The 16,799-nt window shown below is 39.0% G+C and overlaps 1 protein-coding gene across 1 annotated transcript; it reads right to left on the bottom strand.

Moving 5' to 3' along the window:
- Positions 1–921: 921 nt before the first annotated feature.
- Positions 922–2,790, bottom strand: LOC133800455 (berberine bridge enzyme-like 26). Its single transcript, XM_062238416.1, has one exon. It carries the CDS (start codon positions 2,705–2,707, stop codon positions 1,082–1,084), a length of 1,626 nt encoding a protein of 541 aa, XP_062094400.1. The 5' UTR covers positions 2,708–2,790; the 3' UTR covers positions 922–1,081.
- Positions 2,791–16,799: the final 14,009 nt, after the last annotated feature.

The following is a 16,799-nucleotide window of genomic DNA, read 5'->3' as shown; positions in this document are numbered from 1 at the left end:
TATAAAAATAAATACATATATATATATATATACATATTGTCATTACATAAGTCGGTCACTAGAGACCCTTGAATATTTAAAATTCAAGTGTCTTTATCACAAATTGTCACTAGAAGGTCTGGCGACAACATTTTTCTACTTCATCACTAAACGAAAAGATCTAGCGACCGTTTTCTGGCGACAACATTTAGCAACGACATTGTTATTACCAGAGCTTTTAGCTATGAAATTCATAGTTCTAGCAACGAACATGCGAATCAGTAACAAAAGGACGGCAAAACAGACATCCGAATATTGTAAATTGTGGACATACTTTGAAAGGAATCTAAGAAAAAAAATAGACAAAACAGCTTTTAAACATTAATATAATCTGAAGTAAAAGGCCGATAAATGGAATTAAACACTTACAAGTGACTAGTGACCCAGCACAGCCAGTGCTCTCTCTCTCTCTCTCTCTCTATTTTTTTAGATTAATTTCTGGTAACATGCTTTATGAGATTCTTACATTTAATTATTTGTGTCTATGACTTCACCTCTTATAAATATTATGTATCACTTAACTTTTCTGCACGTGAAATATTACAATTAAACCATGGCTGTCACGTTGGACTTATGCATCACAACGTAAATATTACAATTAAATCATGGCTGAACGTAAATATTACAATTAAATCATGGCTGTCGCGTTGGACTTATGCATCACAACGTAAATATTACAATTAAATCATGGCTGTCGCGTTGGGCTTTCGTGTTCACTTGAGCACAATCTTATTGCATTAAAAATTGATGCCCCACGTGACAAGTTACAACAACATACATATATTACTTGAAAAACAGTTTATATTCGAAAAAATAATGAAGTACATAAATTGCACATGTAAAGATTACCTACACGATCATATAAAGATTATTAATCAAAAGTCCAACAAACTTCAATAATATATTTCCATCTTCCAATTAATTAAGACGATATTAAAAATAAATTAAGAAAAATTTCATAACGTACATTACGTGTACATGTGAGAAAAATACATAATTATCTTCCCAAATTATTCATACTTATTAGTTATAGAAATATAGTCTAGTAATTTAAAGGTGGAATGCTCTGTTCATGCCTGAAGAAGTTGTGGGGATCAACTTTGCTCTTCACACGTACCAATCTCTTAAAGTTATCCCTATTGTAATACTTTATACCCCAATGATCAGTACTTGCCCAATTGAATTTCATGTTCTTCTTATTAATCCCCAAATCAAGATCTCTATAATTGACATAAGCTTGTCTTGGAGAGTTGGAAACATAAGGAGTCATATACTCATACAACTCCCTAATCCAATCAATATGCCTTTGTGGGTCTTTGTCTCCATCTGTCCAGGTAGTTAAGTACTGACTCATGAAAAGGATTCCCTTTCTGTGAGGGTATGGAATTTTCGAATCCAAAATCTTGCTCATCTTTCCTCCAAATGGAGTCCAAACCATAGCTGGACCCTCCTCCTTCAACATCCTTGACCAGAGTCCTTCTAGGGCTTTTTCAGGTATTGGAGTTGTGACAAAGTCTGATTTTGCTTTGAAGTAAGTTCTGAATCTATTTTTGGCCTGGAGAAGGCTTTGGACAGGTGTTCCTTTCGGGTATCCGTCGACATAAAGAACTGATTCAACCCAGCTCATTTCCATGCAATCTTTTCGCTCCAAACCCAATTCAGGAAAACCATTCCCAAGAACTTTAAGGAGCCTATTAGCGTCACCAAGAAATAGTGCATTGTAACTAATCCTGAGTGTTCTCTGATTAGTATTGGTGCTTGAATTAGCAATCTGGAAAAGAACGTTAATGAAGAGATCTTCATCAAGCTTATCCATAACTTGTTGCCACCGATAGACGAGCTTCGTGGCACCTTGTTCCAACGTCTTACCAACTCTAAAAAACGTCACTGTTTCAGGCACCGGTACGAGCTTAATCTTCCACCAAAGAATGATTCCAAAGCTTCCTCCGCCACCACCACGGATCGCCCAAAACAAGTCCTCTCCCATCATTTCTCTATCAAGAATTTGACCGTTAACGTCGACAATTCGAGCGTCGACAACATTATCAGCTGCGAGGCCATATTTTCTCAACATAGCGCCATAGCCTCCACCAGTTATATGCCCGCCAATTCCCACACTCGGACAAATCCCGGCTGGGAAGCCATGGAGTTTGCTTTTCTGAGAAATTCTATAGTAAAGTTCTCCGAGAGTTGCGCCAGCCTGAACCCAAGCCGAGTTATCTTCGATGTCAACATCGACGAGTCGAAGGTTGATGAGATCTATGACAATGAATGGAGTTTCGATCTCGGAGACGTAGGAAACTCCTTCATAGTCGTGGCCTCCACTTCGAACTCTGAGATGGAAGCCTAGCTTTTTTGAGCAAATCACGGCTGCTTGGACATGGGAATCATGGACGGGAGTAAAGATGAACTGGGGTTTGGGAACTGAGGGCTCCAAAAACCTGAGATTAGTTGGTGTGAATCCGAGAACAGAAGTGAATGAACAAGTGTTTGGTGTGAAGAGGGTTGTGACGACTGGAACTGAAAGCTCAGAATTGATTGAGACACATTCAATGAAGTTTTCAGCCGTTGAATTGGGTGAAGTTGCCCATGAAGAATACGATTGGAGAAGAAGAAGAGAATATAGCAATAGTTGGCGTACTGCTACGGATGATATTTTTGGAAACATATTTAATAAGTATATCTCTATCTAAATTAAGCTCGATTTTGCTCTCCTTTTTATAGACAATGGTGTCAGTTTATAAATACATATAATAATGTTTTCGCTGGATTTTCAAAGGGCTGCTGAGTCAAAGTTTGGTAAGGTTAATTAGAATATGGTTTATTTTTGTACTAAGCTATGGTATATATATATATGATATATCTATAGATGATCATTTTTATAGAATTGGAAGGATTATTACGAAACACGTTATTTGACAATTCCATCCAATATGAATTAATAAATCCATCGGTAGCAGGTTTACGGATTTATACATATGAATATATATATGATAAATTCATTATGCTCGAAAGATATATATAGCTTGTTTAATACAGAGCTCAATTTATTTATTTATTTTGCTGCAAATATAGGGCTCAATTTTATTTTCAAATATATTTTCATATGGAAATGTTGTAATTCTTTCCTACAACACAAAACTCAGCAATGCACAAACACTCCAATACAATAACTAATAAAACTTACCAACTCTAAAAAACGTCACTGTTTCAGGCACCGGTACGAGCTTAATCTTCCACCAAAGAATGATTCCAAAGCTTCCTCCGCCACCACCACGGATCGCCCAAAACAAGTCCTCTCCCATCATTTCTCTATCAAGAATTTGACCGTTAACGTCGACAATTCGAGCGTCGACAACATTATCAGCTGCGAGGCCATATTTTCTCAACATAGCGCCATAGCCTCCACCAGTTATATGCCCGCCAATTCCCACACTCGGACAAATCCCGGCTGGGAAGCCATGGAGTTTGCTTTTCTGAGAAATTCTATAGTAAAGTTCTCCGAGAGTTGCGCCAGCCTGAACCCAAGCCGAGTTATCTTCGATGTCAACATCGACGAGTCGAAGGTTGATGAGATCTATGACAATGAATGGAGTTTCGATCTCGGAGACGTAGGAAACTCCTTCATAGTCGTGGCCTCCACTTCGAACTCTGAGATGGAAGCCTAGCTTTTTTGAGCAAATCACGGCTGCTTGGACATGGGAATCATGGACGGGAGTAAAGATGAACTGGGGTTTGGGAACTGAGGGCTCCAAAAACCTGAGATTAGTTGGTGTGAATCCGAGAACAGAAGTGAATGAACAAGTGTTTGGTGTGAAGAGGGTTGTGACGACTGGAACTGAAAGCTCAGAATTGATTGAGACACATTCAATGAAGTTTTCAGCCGTTGAATTGGGTGAAGTTGCCCATGAAGAATACGATTGGAGAAGAAGAAGAGAATATAGCAATAGTTGGCGTACTGCTACGGATGATATTTTTGGAAACATATTTAATAAGTATATCTCTATCTAAATTAAGCTCGATTTTGCTCTCCTTTTTATAGACAATGGTGTCAGTTTATAAATACATATAATAATGTTTTCGCTGGATTTTCAAAGGGCTGCTGAGTCAAAGTTTGGTAAGGTTAATTAGAATATGGTTTATTTTTGTACTAAGCTATGGTATATATATATATGATATATCTATAGATGATCATTTTTATAGAATTGGAAGGATTATTACGAAACACGTTATTTGACAATTCCATCCAATATGAATTAATAAATCCATCGGTAGCAGGTTTACGGATTTATACATATGAATATATATATGATAAATTCATTATGCTCGAAAGATATATATAGCTTGTTTAATACAGAGCTCAATTTATTTATTTATTTTGCTGCAAATATAGGGCTCAATTTTATTTTCAAATATATTTTCATATGGAAATGTTGTAATTCTTTCCTACAACACAAAACTCAGCAATGCACAAACACTCCAATACAATAACTAATAAAACTGTTAAAAAATAATGCAAGAAACAATCGAACAATAAAATTGCTAAGGTAATGCTAAAGCAATTAAAGTCAGCAAAACATAACAATGAACAATAATGCAGTAAAGTGATCAAAGACACAAGAATTATACAGGTTCGGCCAAACCAAGGACCTACTTCCTGTTCACTCCCCTGAGTAGTCTCTTTTATTGATTTAAGAGATGAAATTACAAAGCTAACAATGTTAGGTGCATCACTAGTCTCAAAACTTCTCCAAGAACTCAATTCGAGTTCTTTCTTGATCTTCTTGAAGTCAATCGGCTGAACTCTTCTTCACAGCTTCACAACCTCTCTATCCAGGCTCTCAACTCACTAATTCAATATGAATTACAGTACCATACAATGTGTATCCCGAGCCCCTTTTATAACTAAGACATAGAGAACGAAATGACTAAAATAATCTTGATGCACACTAACTAACTTTAACAACTAACTGTATAAACTAACAGTATGTTAGTTTATCCTGTTTACTGTGGATTACAATTCCACAAATTCCACCTTAATCCATAGTAAAAAGATCAATAGCTTCAAACTCAGGGAAGTGATCCAGCTTTCTTAAAGAGAGGTTATATTCAGTAGTTCCAAGCAATGTTGGAACTTACTGACTGAGAGAACTTTAGTACCTGCATCTGCAGGATTTTCTTCACTAGGTACCTTTCCAAGTTCTACTTCTCCTTCTTCTATCTTATCTCTGATCCAAAACAATCTGATGTCAATGTGTTTTGACCTCTCATGATAAACTGGATTTCTACAAAGATGAACAGCTGATTGGCTGTCCAAGAACACATTCACCTTGCCTGTTAACAATTGAATCTCATTCAATAATCCTTTGATCCAAACAGCCTCCTTGAAAGCCTCAGTGGTGGCCATGAATTCTGCTTCAGTTGTTGAGAGTGCCACCACTTGTTGCAACTGAACTTTCCAACTGACACAACATCCATTCAGTAAGAAACAGTAGCTAGTTATGGATTTCCTAGTATCTCTATTTGATGCATAATCTGCATCAACATATCCTTCAAGATATACCTTTGTTTCTGACTTGACAAACTGTAAACCAACTTTGGTTGTAGCCTTCAAGTATCTCAGCAGCCATTTCAACCCTTTCCAATGTGCTACTCTTGGATTGGACATGTATCTACTCAACACACTCACTGCATAGGCAATATCTGGTCTGGTGCTAATCATGGAGTACATTACACTCCCAATGGCTTCTGCATAGGGTACTTCCTTCATATCCTTTATTTCTTGATCAGTTTTAGGTGACTGATCTGTTGACAAATTAAAGTGCCCTGCTAGAGGTACATTTACCTCTTTTGAATCTGAAATTTTGAACTTCTGAATCACCTTCTTCAGATAACCTTCTTGTGTTAGCATAAGCCTCTTTGCATTTCTGTCTCTAATGATATCAATTCCCAGAATTTTCCTTGCAGCCCCAAGATCCTTCATTTCAAATTCACTCTTCAACACATTCTTTAGTCGAGTTATTTGTTGCATATCCTTGCTCATTATGAGCATGTCATCCACATAGATCAACAAGAAAACAACTGAGCTTGAATCCAAATCTGAGAAGTATAGGCAGGTGTCATACTTGGATCTTGTGTACCCCACTTTAGTCACTACTGTATTGAACTTCTTGTACCACTGCCTCGGGGACTGTTTCAGTCCATATAAAGACTTCTTGAGCAAACACACTAGTTCACCCCTCTTTGATTCCACCTTGAATCCTTCTGGTTGGGACATAAATATGGTCTCTTCTAATTGACCATTTAGAAATGCTGTTTTTACATCCATTTGCTCAATACTCCATTCAAACTGAATAGCCAAAGCTAGCATTATTCTGATTGTCTTCATCTTGACAACTGGTGAGAATATCTCAGAGTAGTCCACTCCCTCGACCTGTGTGAACCCTTTTGCTACAAGCCTTGCCTTGTAAACCTTTGGCTCCTTCTCAGTTATCCCTTCTTTTACTTTAAATACCCATTTGCAATCAATAATCTTCTGTCTTTCAGGTTTGAATACCAACTTCCAGGTGTTGTTTTCTTTAAGTGAGTTCAGTTCTTCCATCATGGCCTGTTTCCATTTATGAGAATCTCTGCTGTTTATTGCCTCTGAGTAGCTTCTTGGTTCTGGTTCTGTTGACTGGTTTGCAATAGAAAGTGCATATGCTATGATGTCTGCCTCTATGTATCTTTCAGGTGCCTTGACATCTCTTCTAATCCTATCTCGAGCTAGCTGGTAATTACTTAAGTCTTCTTCTTGAGTTTCAGTCTCAATCTCAGGTTCAAAACTCTCCTGTTCATTCAGTTCTATGTTGGGAGGTTCCACCTCAATCTGAACACCAGCTTTGCTTGGTAACTTGTTACCTGAAACATCAGAAACAAAACCTTTCTCATTTCTTTTAAAGGGAAAATCTAACTCATTAAAAATCACATCTCTACTTATTAAAATCTTGTTAGTTTCAGTAGAAAGTAACCTGTAACCTTTGACCCCAACTTGGTATCCCATTAAAACACATTTAATCGATCTCTTACCAAGTTTGTCTTCAACACTATGTGCATATGCTGCACAACCAAAGGTTCTGAGATGTGCAAGAGATGGTGGTCTTTTACTCCACAGTTCCTCAGGAGTCTTCAGATTAATTGCTCTACTTGGACTCCTGTTTATTAGATAACAAGCAGTATACAAAGCCTCTCCCCAATATTTCTTGGGTAAACCAGATTCAAGTAAAAGACATCTCACTTTATTTAAAAGTGTTCTATTCATTCTCTCAGCAATGCCATTTTGCTGAGGAGTTTTGATTACTGTCCTATGTCTTTGCATACCATTTTTAACACATAAATCAGAGAATTCCTCATTTATAAACTCTAGTCCATTATCAGTCCTAAGTGTTTTTATTTTTAACTCAGTTTGAGTTTCAACATAAACTTTCCAGTTTTTAAACTTGTTTAAACACTCACTCTTATGTTTCAATAGTAGTACCCACACCTTTCTACTATAGTCATCAATAATGGACAAGAAATACTGGTTACCTCCTGGAGTTTTAATCCTGCTTGCACCCCATAAGTCTGCATGTATGTATTCCAGCACCTTGTTTGCTCTATAATTGCTGTGAGAGAACTTTAGTCTATGTTGTTTACCCTGCACACAAATCTCACAGAAAGGTAGGTTAGCATGATTATAATTCTGTAACAAACCTTGTTTAGACAACTCAACTAAACCTTGTTCACTTATGTGCCCCAATCGAGCATGCCATAATTTTGAATCTGTTTTGCATTTGCTAACAGCAGCTGCCTGTGCAGGAGGTATGGTCTTTCCATCTAGGAAATATAATCCAAGCCTCTTAATGCCTTTCATGACCAATAATGACCCTTTTGTAATCCTCATAGTCCCTTTACCAGTTCTATACTCATATCCTTCATCATCCAAGGTGCCTAAAGAAATCAAGTTTCTTTTCAAATCTGGAATATGCCTGACTTTGTTTAAAACCTTTATTGTGCCATCTGCATTTCGAATAGCAATATTTCCAATGCCAACAACTTGACATTTATGATCATTGCCCATCATAACACTCCCACCATCTATCTCTGAGTAGTCCATAAACCAGCTTCTATTTGGACTCATGTGGTAAGTACAACCACTATCTAGAATCCACTCTTCATGGTCTCTAAGACCTGAACCTGTGCATGCATCTCCATTGCTCAATTCTGTATTCTTTCTTTGTATGTTGATTACAGCAAATACATCTCCATCTGAGCTGTAAATATCATTAACTACTGCATTCGAATCATTGCTCTTGTTTTCTTCTTCCTTGTCCCTTTTCTTTTTGTTTCTTAATTCCCAGCAGCTTTTGATCAGGTGTCCTACTTTGCCACAATGGTGACATCTTCTGGTCTCTTTTGATCTTGATTTTGATCTTGAATTCCTTCTGTTTCTTGAGTTGTTTCTCCATGGTTGTCTGCCTCGAGTGATCAAAGCCTCATCTATCTTTGACTCCTGTTTTGCAGCCTTCTGCCAGTTTAATTCAGCATCTCTCGATCTGAGAGTGCTCATCACATCTTCAAGGGTCAAGGTATCCCTGCTATACATTATAACAGTCTTCATCTCCTTGAATTGTTCGGGTAAACCATTCAGAACAATCACTGCTTGATCTTCCTCTTTTATGACCTCTCCCATGTTAGTCAATGATAGAACAATCTTGTTCAAATCATCTAAATTCTGTTCAAGTGAAACAGTAGCATTCATCTTGAAACCATAAAATTTACCTTTCAAGAAGATCTTTGTTGCAGTGGACTTTGCCATGTACAATTGATTCAATTTGTTCCAGATTCCTAGAGCCGTTTTCTCTCCAATAACTTGCCTCAGTACATTGTCTGCCAAATTCATGATGATTGCTGATCGAGCTTGTTTCATCACAGTGTCAGTCTCCTTCTTCTTTATTGCATCAGTTTCTTTCTCAGATTTCTCAGTGACCTCTTCCAATGTTGAATCGAGTTTTTGGTAGATCAATATGGCCATCATCTTTTCTTTCCACAGACTAAAGTCCCCTGATCCATCAAATTTCTCTAGGTCGAATCTTGTTGAAGATGAAGCCATCTTTATGCAATTCTTGAATCTTCACAGCTGAGTTCTTTTCTTTTCTTTGAATCTTGAACCTGTCTCTGATACCACTGTTGTAATTCTTTCCTACAACACAGAACTCAGCAATGCACAAACACTCCAATACAATAACTAATAAAACTGTTAAAAAATAATGCAAGAAACAATCGAACAATAAAATTGCTAAGGTAATGCTAAAGCAATTAAAGTCAGCAAAACATAACAATGAACAATAATGCAGTAAAGTAATCAAAGACACAAGAATTATACAGGTTCGGCCAAACCAAGGACCTACTTCCTGTTCACTCCCCTGAGTAGTCTCTTTTATTGATTTAAGAGATGAAATTACAAAGCTAACAATGTTAAGTGCATCACTAGTCTCAAAACTTCTCCAAGAACTCAATTCGAGTTCTTTCTTGATCTTCTTGAAGTCAATCGGCTGAACTCTTCTTCACAGCTTCACAACCTCTCTATCTAGGCTCTCAACTCACTAATTCAATATGAATTACAGTACCATACAATGTGTTTCCCGAGCCCCTTTTATAACTAAGACATAGAGAACGAAATGACTAAAATAACCTTGATGCACACTAACTAACTTTAACAATTAACTGTATAAACTAACAGTATGTTAGTTTATCCTTTTTATTGTGGATTACAATTCCACAGGAAAGAATTATTGACATTGTTTTGTCAATACTAGTGTTGACAAAAATTAGTTTCGGCACGTGCATAGTTATAAATTCTAATTTTTTTTATTAACATAGGATATATTGTAGTTATTTAGAATATTTCACAAATTTTTAAGAAATTTCGAACAATTTATGATTCCGAAAATAAAATTCGATGAGTCGAATTTTCCACTCGTCTCTATTTTTGAGTGCACGTGTGCAATGAGTCATTTGAATATTGTTTTTTGCATTGTAAATTATTTATAAATTCTTGAAACTTTGAATAATGTTTTCAATGACTACAATATATTCTATGATAATAAAAAATTAAAATTTACACCTATCCCATATTCATATGAGAAAGATTAGATCAATCAACTATATACTATTAATTGACAAAAAAAAATACATATACTTTTAATTAATATACATCCAATGATTATTTTATTTTATTAGAAAGCTGTCAACTGAGAAGAGTTTTATTAATATATTTTTTTTGTCAACAATACTTTTATAAATATTGAATAGACACGTTAATGACGAGTCATTTTGGGCCTTAATGAGAAAAATAAGAAGATTAATTATGGTTCTTCTAAATTCATATATTCATAGTATAAGTTCATATGGAACCATCACGAGAATATGACTTTTCTTTGGATATTTTTAATGTTTTAAAATTTTACAATAAAAAACTGCACAAGAAAAATGTACATGTAGTACTCTAGAATGCAGCTTCCAATACAGACAAAAATAAAATATTAATCAAAAAATGAAATTGTATTAACACTACGTATAATTGTTACATGATTAGGGTTTGTATATATACCATGTTTTCTTGTAATATTGTCATCAAATACTCTAGAACTAAATTGAGACAAACACTTTGATAGAAAAGTATATAGTAATTGCCTCCACATTATCGTTACATTCATCTTTCATAAAATTACACCATCATTGAGAGTTTGTGAGAGCTTAGAAGATTTGATACCCACTAACATTTTGCTTTTATTTTTGAAGATAAACCTCCCAGTGTGTGAATTTGTATCAATGATGAACTTTTCTTTGCCTTAATATTAGTTCAATTCAGTTTTTATTCCGTGTACGTTATAATGGGATCTCTACGTGAAAAAATAGAATTGACGAGTAATCGAAATACACACAAAAATTTAAAAGTACCGGAATTAGATTACTTACCCTAAGACTTTTTCTTTTTTCTTTTCTCTTTTCTAAGGGAGCTTATAAGACTTGGAGATGTCTATTATTACGACCGGAAACAATAGAGATAAAATAAAATCTACAAAACATAATTGAATAATCATTATTTGACAAGAAATGTTTGAAGAAAACATAATGGAGATATTGGCAGCAAGGCTACACAACCGATCATTTGACCCTGTTCTTTATATTTTTGGCTTACAAATTCTTGTAACGTGTAGAGATCTGACAATATTCCTGTGAGAAGAAATGAAATGGATTGTTCTATTCCTTTAGAGCAGAAAATGTACAGGGGAAAATATAAAACCCCTTTCGTGAGGGGACCAGCTAAGGTAAAAAGGACATCTGTCCTTGGTACAAAATATCTAATAACTAATCCAGGAAGAAGTAATTAAGGGAAAACTAATTACATGGGTTAACAATTTCAAGATTAATTCTTGACATCATTATTAATTGCTTTAGAGAAATGTATTCTAGCTTTTGTAAACGGTTTAAAAAACATTATTATATCACTATTTGTAACATTTTTTAAAACCATTATCTTCATATAAAGTTGTATAATTATTTAGTTAAATGTACAAAACATGATGTCACATAATTTGGATTCCAAAAGTTAAATTTTAATAAAGAATTTCAAATCATTAATTAAATATTTATTTTCTGTTCTTAAAACTTAATATACAAGGAATTGACTTTTTCAATAGTTTCTCATCCAACAAGTCCAAATTTGAAATTAGAAAGACTAGTATCTTTTGAAAAAATTATCAACCAACAGATATGGAATAGTAAACCCAAGACCCCTAAATATTACAGTAATAATAAATTAATGTTATAAAATAATTAAAACATTATATTTTGTGATATTTTCAGTAATAATATCAATTTTTTGTAAATAGTTGCAAGTGCTAAATTAACTTTTTTTAATTGTAATAATATCAATTTTTGTTGGTTAAAAGTTGTACTTATTAAGTGCCGAATCGATATATTTTACGACAATCATACTAATTTCAAATATAAAATTAGTATTTTTCTACAATAATAATATCAAATCATTGATAATATTTACAAATATTTAGTATTATTATCACGAATAAACTTATAATTTTAATAAAATTTATAAAATTAGAGCCTCATATGCGCCGACAAAAACAAATATATTTTCCGGCGCAATTCCGACTTGCGCCGGCAAAAGTTTAACAATATAATAGAAGTGACTTTTGCTGGCGCAATTCACCTAACGCGTCGGCAAAAGTCAACGTGAAATTAATGTTGTGCATGTTTTTAAGGAGGTAAGTGGCCTGACTTTTGCCAGTGCGTTTCGTTGCGCCGGCAAAAGTCTAAAAATGCGTCGGTAAAGGCATGCTTATTTAAACGGTGTCGTTTTGAAATATGGTTTCTCTGATAGACTTTTGCCAGCGCAACGAAACGCGCCGACAAAAGTCATAACGATATAGCTCAGCTGCTCGAGCCTTCTTCCCCATTTTTTTCAATTTCTCAATTTTCTCTCATCTTCACCATTTTCCTCTCTTCTTCAATGGCACCACCCCTCATTTTCCCTCTCAAGGTAAGCGCAAGGTAAGTTATTTTATTTTCCCCATTGTTTGTTTGTTTTGCCCATGAATTTTCCCTCTCATTTCTATTTTTTTTCTCAGTTGTACACCGGACCACCACCAGCCGACTAGACCACCCCGCCACCACCGAACCACCACGCCAACCGGACCACCCCGCCACCACCGGACCTCCACAAAATATGGTATATACAAATATATATATTATATATATAAACTGATATATATTATATATTATATATTATATAATCTGATATATATTATATATTTAAACTGATATATATATATGTATATATATATGGAAGACTTCTTAATGGTTACTACTCATAAATGAGTACTAACAATTATGATGATGTGGTAACATAGTGACTTGGTATAGCAAGTCACCAACAGGTAATTTTTTTTTTCTACATTAATTTCCAATTTTCATATATAATGCTTAAATAAGATTTTTTTAATTATTTAATTTAATAAATATATGAGCGCCATGTAACTAGGTAGTCTTTCAAAAAAAATTTAAAAAATCAAAATTTATTTTTAGAAATATTAATTGACAACTATAAATATAGACCATTGATCTTAATCTAATGGTTAATATTAAAGTAATTATCCATGGGTAGTGCCCCCATATATATATTTAAACTAGTATATATATATATATATTTATATATGTTTTTTATTGTTTACCGAGATTTTCGGCAACTATCTTAATGAAGGATATTTACTAATAATAATAACGAAAATGGAAGATCGACACAAGGTTTTTACGTGGTTGGGGCGTTAACTAGCCTTAGTCCACGAGTCCATATATAAATCTGTATTAGAGCTAGGATAAGCTTTTACAATGGAGTTTTCTGATTATATCTGAGCAGAGTTTCTGCCTTCTACCCTCTTCTATGTTGTTTTACAACTTATATTTATAGGCCGAGGGGGACATCAGGTTTGGGCCGGATCCGACCCGGACCCATCAGAGGAATGGGCACAAGTGGGCCTTTCTAGTGGAGGCCCAAGCTAAAAAGATATACAATACACCAACCCCAAACCAGCTAAGGCCCAACTAGTTGCCCTGAGACGCAAGCATTCTCCCGACAAAACAGCACTTTGGCTCTGACCACTTCGAGTCACGAGGCCGATTCAAGAGACAAGACCGGTTAGAGTACTTGGCTGCATAGTCCTGACATGCCAGCAGACAATCCCAAGGTGACCCTTTCTGCAGGCGAAAAGTGGGGGGACAACGCTCACGCGAAATGAGGCGGTTTTAGTATCCTGGATGCCAGGGCCGGTCGGGAGAGATCCCACAAGATCGATCCCCCACACTGCAAAGGGCCAGGGACTGTTCATCAAGGTTATCTCTGTTGGGGGGGCCCGAGGGATCTTCGCGTACCTCTGGCACTGTTCGCACTTGCGGACATAGTCTATGCAGTCTTTCTTCATGGTGGGCCAGAAGTATCCTTGGCGCAAAATCTTCTTGGACAAACTGGGCCCGGCTGTGTGATCTCCGCAAAAGCCTTCGTGGACCTCATGCATGATGGCGCCCAGCTCAGTCCCGGACACGCACCTGAGGTAAGGCATAGACAGTCCCCGGCGATAGAGTTTCTCGTCCATCATTACGTACCGGTGGGCCTGGTACAAGAGCTTCCTAGCCGCGGCTCGCTCGTTCGGAACCTCCCCGGTATACAGGTAGCGGATCAGCGGCCCCATCCAGGAATTGGAGTGATCGACGGTATGGACGGTGGGAATCCCGATGCTTGGGACGGGGAGATGGTTGACAGGGACCAGCCCGGCCAACTCGTCCTCTGCGTCGGTTGCCAGCTTCGCTAATGTGTCCGCGAACACGTTCTTCTCTTGGAGAATTTGGCGGATGGAATGCGCCGCGAACGTCTGGAGCATCTCCGTCGTTTGGGTCACGTATGCCGCCATTCGCTCTCCCTTGGTCTGATACTCCTCCGAAATCTGTCTGACTACTAGCTGAGAGTCGCTATATATTTCGAGGTTCGCCGCCCCTACCTCTCGGGCCAGACGTAGGCCGGCTATGACAGCCTCATGCTCCGCCTCGTTGTTCGACGCTTGGAACTGGAAACGGAGGGCGTTTTGTAGTTGGTGCCCCTGCGGGGACACCAAGATGATCCCGGCGCCGGCCCCGTTTTCGTTCGAGGCTCCGTCCACGAAGATTTTCCAAACGGGAGCAGTGGAGGCCGTGGGGATACTCTCTTCTGGGGTGATCCCGGAACATTCGACGATGAAATCGGCCAGGGCCTGTCCCTTAATGGACACCCGGGGGGTGTAAGATATATCAAATTGGCTCAGCTCCATTGCCCATTTCAGGAGTCTGCCCGACGACTCAGGTTTCTGCAACACCTGCTGCAGGGGGTGGTTGGTTAAGACCTTTATCGTGTAGGCCTGGAAGTAAGGTCGAAGCTTCCGGGATGCCGTCAGCAGGCAGAAAGTCAGCTTTTCAATCAGCGGGTACCTGGATTTGGCGTCTAGTAACCGCTTGCTCACGTAGTACACCGGGAGTTGAGTCCTTCCCTCTTCGCGCACCAACGCGGCGCTGATGGCGTGCTCGGTCACGGCCAGGTATAAGTACAAGGGCTCTCCTTCGACTGGCTTTGCCAGGATGAGGGCCTTGGCCAAGTGCTCCTTCAGATTCTGGAAGGCTTCTTCGCATTCGGGTGACCATTTGAACCGCTGGCTTCCCCGGAGGACGTTGAAAAAAGGGATGCACTTGTCTGTGGCCTTGGAGACAAAACGGCTCAGGGTGGCCACTCGCCCCGTCAGGCTTTGAACGTCCTTGTGCTTCCGGGGAGAGGCCATGTTGATCAGGGCCTTGATCTTCTCAGGGTTGGCTTCGATTCCTCGGGAACTCACTATGAAGCCCAGGAACTTCCTGGATGCGACGCCGAAGGTGCACTTCTTGGGGTTTAGCTTCATCCCGTATTTCCGAATAACCGCGAAAGCCTCTGCCAAATCGTTCGAATGTTCCCGCGACGTCTTGGACTTGACCAGCATATCGTCGATGTATACTTCCATGTTTCGCCCCAGCTGGGCCCTAAACATTCGATTGACGAGCCTCTGGTAAGTTGCTCTGGCATTCTTGAGTCCGAAAGGCATGACGACATAGCAGTAGATGCCCTTGTCCGTTTGGAAACTGGTGTGCTCCTGATCCGCCACGTGCATGGAGATCTGGTTGTAGCCCGAGTAGGCGTCCATGAAACTCAAGATCTCGTAGCCGGACGTAGCATCCACCATTTGGTCTATCCGGGGGAGCGGGAAACAGTCCTTCGGACATGCTTTGTTGAGGTCCGTGAAATCGATGCAGGTCCTCCAGGTCCCGTTAGGTTTCGGCACCAAGACCGGGTTGGCCAGCCATACGGGGTATACGGCTTCGCGGATGAAGTTAATGGAAGACAACTTCTCTTCCTCCAGTTTGAGGGCCTCGGCCCTTTCCGTCCCCAAAGGTTTGCGCTTCTGGCGGACCGGGGTCGCGTTTGGGTCAATACTTAACGTGTGGCATATGATATTGCGGTCGATTCCGGTCATATCGGAGTGGGACCATGCCAGAAGATCCTGGTTTTCCTTGACTTGGGCGATAATGGCGGCCCGAATGTCTTCCGGCAGGCTCTTTCCCACTTGGACGACCCTGGCAGGGTCGGAGTCGCTGATGCATACCTCTTCGGCTCAAGGGCGCGCTCATCTCCCAACCGTGGGTCCAGATCGTCCTCGTGCTTGCTCGGCCGGGCGGAGTGCCGGCTCGACGGGCCTATCCCGGACCATATAAACTGGACGGGCAGAGATATGGTAGCACTTCCGCGCCCTTTTCTGGTCTCCGCGGACCGTCCCTATCCCTCCGTTGCTACACGGGAACTTCATGCATAGATGGCGGATGAAGGTGATGGCCCCGAACTCGACCAGGGCGGGCCGGCCAAAGATGACGTTGTAAGCGGTCGGGCAATCCACGACCACAAAGGTGCTGAACTTGAACGAGTGCTGCAACTCGCCCCCAGAGTCACGGGCAGCTGGACCTTTCCCATGGGGAGGAGCGCATCTCCGTTGAAGCCGTAGATTTGGGTTGGGCACGACGCCAGATCAGCCTCCGTCAGGCCAATGGCGGCAAAGGCGGGTTTGAACAATAAGTTGACGGAGCTTCAGTCATCCACCAACACTCGGGATACC

This window comes from Humulus lupulus, chromosome 9, assembly GCF_963169125.1.
Source record: "Humulus lupulus chromosome 9, drHumLupu1.1, whole genome shotgun sequence".
In the NCBI taxonomy this organism is placed as follows: domain Eukaryota; kingdom Viridiplantae; phylum Streptophyta; class Magnoliopsida; order Rosales; family Cannabaceae; genus Humulus; species Humulus lupulus.
This window is presented reverse-complemented; position numbering and strand designations above follow the sequence as displayed.